The 8,526-nt window shown below is 38.8% G+C and overlaps 1 protein-coding gene across 3 annotated transcripts in view; it reads left to right on the top strand.

Moving 5' to 3' along the window:
- Positions 1-1,189: 1,189 nt before the first annotated feature.
- Positions 1,190-8,526, top strand: part of LOC144515148 (SR-related and CTD-associated factor 4-like) — a 33,812-nt gene continuing 26,475 nt past the window's right edge. For all 3 annotated transcript variants that reach the window (XM_078245733.1, XM_078245734.1, XM_078245735.1), the window contains exons 1-8: positions 1,190-1,424; positions 4,323-4,406; positions 6,386-6,430; positions 6,552-6,713; positions 6,810-6,927; positions 7,084-7,217; positions 7,308-7,454; positions 7,623-7,696. In XM_078245733.1, coding sequence (XP_078101859.1) covers positions 1,395-1,424; positions 4,323-4,406; positions 6,386-6,430; positions 6,552-6,713; positions 6,810-6,927; positions 7,084-7,217; positions 7,308-7,454; positions 7,623-7,696 — 794 coding nt within the window. In that variant the 5' untranslated portion in view covers positions 1,190-1,394. The remainder of the gene's footprint in view (positions 1,425-4,322; positions 4,407-6,385; positions 6,431-6,551; positions 6,714-6,809; positions 6,928-7,083; positions 7,218-7,307; positions 7,455-7,622; positions 7,697-8,526) is intronic.

Here is an 8,526-nt window from a genome sequence, read left to right on the forward strand (position 1 = left end):
TTTGGATTTTGAATTGTGTCCATCACTTTCATTTTTAACCTTTTTCTTCACATCAATTAAGCGTGCTCTCATTCAGATTCAGTCAATGTCGTGACCTCTTTTTTTTTTTTTTGGGATGTGCGAGTCCTGCAACAACAGGAGAGGAATATTTTAAAATGAAAATAGAGCTTTGTAGCTTTTGTCTAATTTAATACTTTAATGTTTTAATGTTTCAGTTACTAAACGCACTTACTGATACCAGCATTCAAGGTAGTGAGACTTTGAAAGATGACTCATGCATCCCACTTACCTTGGCAAGTTTCCCCTGCGAGACATTAGATTCAAAATGAGAAAGAGCAATCCCACAAAAGCAGCCATAACGATCCAAAGTATTATAACAATTGAGTCTGAAAGGGAAGATGATTAGAGTTTTCTTAATTAAGACAAGAAGAAAAATATAAAAATTCTATAATGCATAAAGACTTACATTTATTGTATTTCAGCTTGCTCTCATCCACAATTACAGGATCAAGGTAATCATAATAGTATTCCCATTTAATGGGAACAGCGCTGGTTGAGTTCTCGATTACAGCCATCATTTCATTTTGGGAGTGAAGTAATGCTGTCTCATTACAAAAAGTTGGTAGTGAAAAATGATAGCAAGCCTAGAGAAAGATCCCTCCGATCCTCACCCACGTTTGTGTGCTCGCTCCACTCCAGTTGTATGTATGTACATATCAGCAGATGCATGCAGTGTGCAGGTTTGGCCGCAGGAGTGCATGATAGAGCCATTCAACAGGGTGCAAGAAAAACATTCATGAACACAAATAGAATTGGGAAGGGTAACATGTCTTATGAAAATACCTAATGAAGTCTGTTTGACAATGAGTGGTCCCAATGAGGTGCACCTTATTACAATATTATAGTAAATTACCGGTATTGTTATTACTTGGTAATTTTTATAAAAGAGTTGATGGATATGTATACAAATGTAATGAATCGTCAAATGTAACATTAATCATATAATATATAAAATGTAAAATTCTAGTTAACACGTTTTTTTGTTTGTTTGGAAGGCCAGAGATACCAAAGTGGAGGCGATATGTTGGACGACCAAATGATTTCTCAAGTCAATTTAAAAAAGCAATGATAATTTTCCGATAACTTTGAAGGCATCATTACCTCGTGACATCAGACGCACGCGCACAGCGTGAAGCCGCAAAGCTAGTAACGTTAGCAATTCCTAGCATAGCAGAGCTCAGAGTAGCAATGTGACCATATCAGAATCAAAATAGAGCCTTTCATCGTCGCTGTTTATGTTGTTAGCTAACGTTATATAACCATACATGGTTATGATTGAGTAGAGTAACGAAATAGAAACGTTCGTCAACCGGTTTTCAATACAACAAACCATTATGGATGCAGTGAACGCGTTCAACACGGAGGTAAAGTTTGCTCGTGTTTAGCCCAGTCCAAAGAGCTAGCTAAACCCGAAGGCTAATGTTGACGCTAAAATAGTGTCATTTGGTTTACGTTAACGATAGCTCATCGGTTTAATAGCTACGCTTATGGTAATTATATCCAACTAAAACAGCCGATGTTGTTTATTTTGAATGGGAAACGTAGCTACGTTAGTCTGTTAAAACGTAGCATGCTGGGTAAAACTGTTAACGTTAGCCACTAGCGTTAGCTTAAGTCGAATTCAACGCCTGTTACGTTAACATCAACCTGGCAAGGCCTGTGATTTCAGTGTCCAGCTAGTTAAATATTAACTTACACTAATGAGACCACGATGACTTGTCATAAGTAATGTTAATGTTAGGATAACAATATCGGCTGCAGCCCTAACGTTACGTTATGTCCCATAGAATATTTTGTGTTCTGCTATCCGTAATAAACATAGCTAATGTCTTTAACTTTACCTTTCAGTCACCATGTTAGCACGGTTAACGTTAACCCTCGTGTAGCTTATTTCAAACGCTAGAGTAACGCTAACTTAACGTTGTTAACGATTACTAAAACAGCATGAGTTAAACATATCAATACACGTTATTTTATTGTTGCCACCCGATGACTCTGGACTGTCTGTGTTTTTATTTTTATGTATGTGTTGTTGGTGGTGGGACATAATGCAGTAGGTGCTATATTAACCTGCGTGCTGCTTTCAAAACTTATGACGCTTTAAAAAAATAACCCAAACCACATAAATAAATCATGGTATTGGCTTCACTAAACTACTGGTGAAATGTATTAAGACCAGTGATCATTCATATTACTATTTCTTAGACATTCTTATTGAAGTTAAGTGCCTGATATTGTTAAGATCCAAGATCCAGTTATGGCCCATGGTCTTCGATTCGATATCTTGATGCGTCAAATACATTTTTATATTAAAGCCATATAGGATATTTAATTCATAGCTTTTCAAGCTTCAAAAACAAAACATTTTGCAGTGCTCTAATACTAAATGAATTGGATACATAAAACTACAGCACTGAGCACATGGCACTTCCTGAATGTGCAAAACATAACCGAATATGTAAACAGAAATAATCGATTATGGCCCGGCCGATTATCAATTCAGGGTCGTCCATGTCCACGATACGATGCATAGATTATTTGATTAATTTCAACACCTCTAGTTAATACACGTTGTATATGAGGTCGTTACTCTTAATACACTTATATATCAATCACAGATGCTTGAATATGCGTATAGCGTTTAAGTTGTGTTAACTCTTCACAACCTAAGTAAAGAACATAAATCCTGTCAAGGTTTTCTTTCTGCACAGAAGACATGTTACAAAAAATTTGGGGCAATGGGGACAATCTGTATTTACCCATGTCAAGTAGTCCGCAGGCATGTATAAAGTACTAGAGACCCAGACTTGAGTAAAAGTACAAGTGCTCTATCAAAAAAGTGACTTGAGTAGAAGTTGAAGTGCTCTTTAAGCACCACACTTAAGTAGAAGTACTAAAGTATTCAACATTTTTTGTACTTAAGTATTGCAAGTAGTTTAATTTAAAATGTACTGAAAGTACAAGTATTGTGTTATGTAGTTATTAAAGAAAGCAGTCCCAAGTTTGAATATCATTGTTTATATTATTTCAAATGTTTAGCCTAAAGGACACTCACAATTCCTTTGGCTGTAGCGGCAGTACAAGGAATGATTTGTAACATTTTTATAATTGTAACTGTTGGGATTTTAATCCTGTGAATGCTGGATAATGTGTATTAGCTGCTCCAGGACTCCTATCAGAGAGCACGAGTCACCAGGTGGAGTTCAACTTTTGACTTGGTAGTAAGATGGTGCATTATAGGCAGTCACAAGCTGTACATTGCTGGATATATGAAGGAAGTTTCTGAACTAAACCCCAAAAAGGTACATTAATGTCACAGCTGTTATAACTACTATTATCTGATATAACAGCGGGTTATTAATCACTTATTAACAAATACTGAAACAAAATGTACAATTATCACACTGTGCAAGTAAAATGAAAATCCTCTCCAGCACAGTAACGATTAAAGCCCCCAAAAACGTATCACACACTAGCTAGTAACAGGTGTGATGAACAGTGGAAAGTTAGCAAGCTAGCAAAGTACAGATAATAGTAGCTTTACATCACAGGGTCAAACGGTTAACATTCAGGACTCACTGCAGACTGAAACAACTCCGGAATAGATTCATCTGCTGCAACAATAGCTAAATAGAAAGAGTACGAACTTACATCGTCTCTGACTTCTGAACGGGTGACCGCCGTAATGAAAAGAAACACGACGCGATAATTAGCGTACGTAACTAATGTAGCCGTCACTACACACACTGTAACCTACACAGTCTCCGTAGCGTGAGGAATTCACAACAGTAACGATGCAGAACATAAAAAATGTATGGGAGTAAAAGTATTAAAGTCCTTGAAAATATATACTGAAGTAAAAGTGGAAGTAGGAGAAAAAAATAATACTCGAGTAGAATACAGACACAGCCTTTTAGTACTTAAGTACAGTAGTGAAGTAGTTCTACTTCGTTACTATACATCTCTGGTAGTCCGTGTGGTTGTGTAGGTTTATGAAAAATAATACAGTGCTTTGGCACGTGGGGAAATCTAATTAAAGCTATGTATTTTCTTAACCATATTTAGAGTTTGCTTTTACGGAATTCTCTATTACCTATCCACTACTTGTGGGAAATGGCTCTATGTTACTGTATGTGTCTCTGTCACAGTGGTGTCTGTGTTGCCTATTTTGTATATAAAGCAGGGCGCTATGTTTTCCAATGCTATTGTTTAATAGTATTTTTTTCTTTTTTGATTAACTGACGTTATTCTTTTCTGATCAGTTGTTCTCCATGATTGACATGAAGCCTCCAATATCCCGTGCTAAGATGATGTCTGTGACAAAATCAGCCATCAAAGCTATCAAGGTAAAGTGAATACAAAGCATTGTGACTTGTGGTTTGATCCACTATGGGTTTTGTAATATGCAGTAAACATTGAGTAAAGACAATGTATATGTTTTAGATATTGCTATCTTTCATGATCATCGTGCAAAAATCCAAAGTTTTTGCATAGATTAATAAGCATTACTGGAAGGAATTAGGAATAATATATTATGTATTATAGTAATAGTTATTCTGGCTAGTGACAAACCATAGATGAACATTTTGGGAGATGGGTATATCGGTATTTAAGTTGGAAAAAGTGTGTTTGGATACACTGAGCATACGAGTGGAGATACAATTCTTGAAGAATGCTGTGCTAGTAGGTTTCAAAAATATTTGGATCAGGTAATGGCTGAAACATTTGAAAGCTTTAATCTCTATGGCATAATGTTAGAATGCATAATTTCATCATTTCAGGCTAAAGGGGTTGTGTGAAGGATGTAACTCTATCCAGATTTAAAATAAGCCCAATCCTTTTTTGGGATATGATGTTTCCAAAGACATCAATGAACTGAACATGGCTGGTTAATGTGATATTGTGTGGTTGGGTGACATTTTAAAGAACTTGGAGTCCTGGATATTTAATGTCAGATACAATCAAAACAATACCAAAACCATCTAATTTAAAGATGGCAGGTTATTCACTATTTGATGCCAGACAACGGCTACGTTCACACCGCAAGTCTTAATGCTTAATTCGGATTTTTTGCTCAGATCCGTTTTTTGTTTGGCTGTTCCCGTGACCTTTTAAAATGTGGCCTATATCAGATTCCAGTGTGAACTGTTTGCGGTTTGAACTGACCCGCATGCGCAAAAGAACAATAACAATGACATCAGACGCAGCACGCTGTTGCTCTAAAGTTAGGGAGGTTATGGAGGACGTCAGCATTTTCACTTTTATTTCAAAATGTTTAACGGCAGCCGTAACATTAATGAGCGTACACTAATTAGGTCTAACAGCTCCCTCTCCCTCCATTGACTCGCTCCGTCACTTCTCCATGTTGTAGGCCTAGTCAAGTTTTTAATTGTACTGTCTGTGTCTAGGGTTAACTCCCAGTGCTCCGGCGCATAATTGTGACAAATGTCGATGTAGATTGACGTAAAAGTCGCATCAAATCCGCCTTGGTTGTTCACACTGCGGCCACATTGAAAAAAATCAGACCTGAGTCTGATTCAGGACCACATATGGAAGTGGTCTAAATCTGATTTGAAAAAAATCTGATCTGGGCAAAGGCGTCATGGTCCGCCTCTTCCTGTAAAAACTGAACAAGAACAGAGGTACCGAGGTGGCGGTTAGTATTACTCGGCACCAGGCACCACCTAGGAACGATCTAAAGAAAATAAAGGAGAATGTAACCGACGACATCGTGGAATACGCCATCGTAGGAAAAGAAGTGGGGGACAACGGTACCCCACACCCCCAGGGATTTGTAAACCTTAAGAAGAAAATGCGGCTGAACCAAGTCAAAGGACTTATTAATGTTCGCGCCCATTTTGAAAAAGCATCTGAGCAACCTTCCATGCCTGACAACATTCAAAATCAATTGCTAAATACAGAAGCGATGGCCGCGCTGTCGACTCAGCGCCGTCGAGTTACGTCACTCAACGGTGAGAATAGTATAAGCTGTCCCAGCAGGAATTATTGCAGCCTTGATGTGATCCTCCTTCCGGAGTACCGCGTGGTAGATACCAGACTTGTTGTGACGCAAGAACCTTGGCCTGCCCAATCGGCGGTGCACGCGTCTGATCCACCTCCTCGGTGTCACTCTGCGCCTGACATGGTCCGCCTCTTCCTGTAAAAACTGAATAAAAACAGAGGTACCGAGGTGGCCACTTTGGCCTGCAGTCTGAACGTAGCCAATGTGATGCTTATTTGACTGATTACAGAAATCCTGTAGTTAATGGGAATTAATAATAATCTATTATACGATGACTGATGTTAGTTTTTTGTCTTTTATTAGCTTTACAAACATGTTGTCCAGATTGTTGAAAAGTTCATCAAGAAGGTACGTACTATTGAGCCTCTTACTGTACGCTATATTCAACATTTGAGTTCAAAGTGCATTTTACAAAAGCAATTAGACAATAGGAATAAATTGTTGTTTATGTTGTGTGCGTTTTCAATAGTGCAAGCCAGAACTAAAAGTCCCCGGTTTGTATGTGGTGGACTCCATTGTTCGACAGTCACGGCATCAGTTTGGTGTTGACAAGGATGTATTTGCGGCAAGATTCTTAAAGAACTTTACAGATACCTTCCAAAACCTGTACTGTTGCCCAGAGGATGATAAGGTACTCATTGTTTGTGCTTTTGGTATTACATCTAATCACAATGATTGATGATAAGCAATATCTCAAGGGTGGAATTGCCTTTTTTTTCTTTTTCAGAGCAAAATTATCCGAGTCCTGAATCTGTGGCAGAAGAATGGTGTGTTCGACATGGGCATCATTCAGCCTTTGATGGATATGGCCAATGGAGCTATTGTACCTGCCCCTGCACTCGAAGGTAGAGAAGTTAATATCATTGTCTTTGGGCAGCGTTTGTAACAATGCGCTCAACTGTTGCCTGGAAGTAAAGGAAAGAATCAGAATTTGTCCACTGTTTGATGAACTGCATTCAATATTATGTAAAGACGTCAATCTTTTTCTTGTATCTGAACAGTTACCGCTGACGCCGAACCAGAGACACAGCTTCCTGTCACTAGTGCCTCAGTTGTCCCTGCTGTGCCCAAGGTACCCAGTCCTGATGCCTTAGCTGCTGTGGCACAGCTTTTTCAGTCCCCGCATGGTCAAGAGGTAAGCAATACATTGGTCTAAGTTCTCTGTCAGTTCTGGATCATGGCAGGTAAAAACTGTGTTTAAATGCTGACACTCTCCCTCCTCTAGCTGCAGAGAATGCTCCAGAACTTCCAGCAGGCAGATAAGAACCTGACAGCCACCATCGCAAACAACATACCAAGCCCACCGCAGATGCCTGTGGCCCAGCTCAACCCATACAGTGCACACACTGAAAAGAAGAGCTCTTTAGCCGAGGTAATAGAATAGCTCAGTGTCACAACACAACTGTCTCTGATCATATACAAATTTATGTTGGCCGAGGAGGTTCAACACAAAAGCCACAGCGCAAAAGCTTGTGTTTGTGTTGTAGCTTTTGGGTTTGTGTTGAACCGTTCCCTAACTGTGTAATATATATTTCCTCAGAAACTCCTTGACCGATTTGACTATGACGATGAACCTGAGGATTTGATGGCTAAAGAAGGCAGTGCCCAGTCGCAGTGAGTCTCATAAACTGTATTTATGCTGCTTCATAGAATTTGTATCAAAGTGCAGTAACAACAGCACAGCATAATTTAGACTTCAAAACATGTAGCATATATCACACCATTGCAGGTACAATGTATTTTACCTTTTGAAAGCTGAAAATTCATTGTTTGCAATCATTGCTGCTAACGTGTAGTAATACATTCACTGATGTTTTCATGGCCTTGACCAACTGCCATGCTTCACTTGTTTTAAAGCCATGATGTCTCTCTCTCTCTCTCATGCGCGGGCCAAATTCTCTGGGCGGGCAAAGCAGAGAGAGGGGAGGTAACCTTTCCCCTTATGACGTCATAAAGGGAAGATTCCAGATTAGCCCATCTGAGCTTTCATTTTTTTCAAAGGCAGAGCAGGACACCCAGGGCTCAGTTTACACCTATCACCATTTCTGGCCACTGAGGGACCATAGGCAGGCTGGGGGAACTCACATTAATGTTAAAAAACCTCATGAAGGGACATTTTTCATGCCATGGGACCTTTTTAAAGAGTGTATAACCAGGGAATTTAACTGGGAAAAACCATACTATACAGAAATGATTATTCCAAGCTGAGAATATATATGTCTCTATGTCAGCTCTACAATTTAATATGATTTTACTTATTTAAAATAGTAAAAAATAATGGCAAATCAATATGTGGCTGTCAATGTTGATATTGTGGTGGGCCACCACAAATAAACAACGTTTGGGAAACACTCTATTAGTAACTGGGAGGATGACATACAGCATTTTTAATAGAGCTGGACAAGATATCGTGAGATGAGACTAGATATTGTCTTAGATTTTGA

This window comes from Sander vitreus, chromosome 3 (genome assembly GCF_031162955.1).
Source record: "Sander vitreus isolate 19-12246 chromosome 3, sanVit1, whole genome shotgun sequence".
Classification (NCBI taxonomy): domain Eukaryota; kingdom Metazoa; phylum Chordata; class Actinopteri; order Perciformes; family Percidae; genus Sander; species Sander vitreus.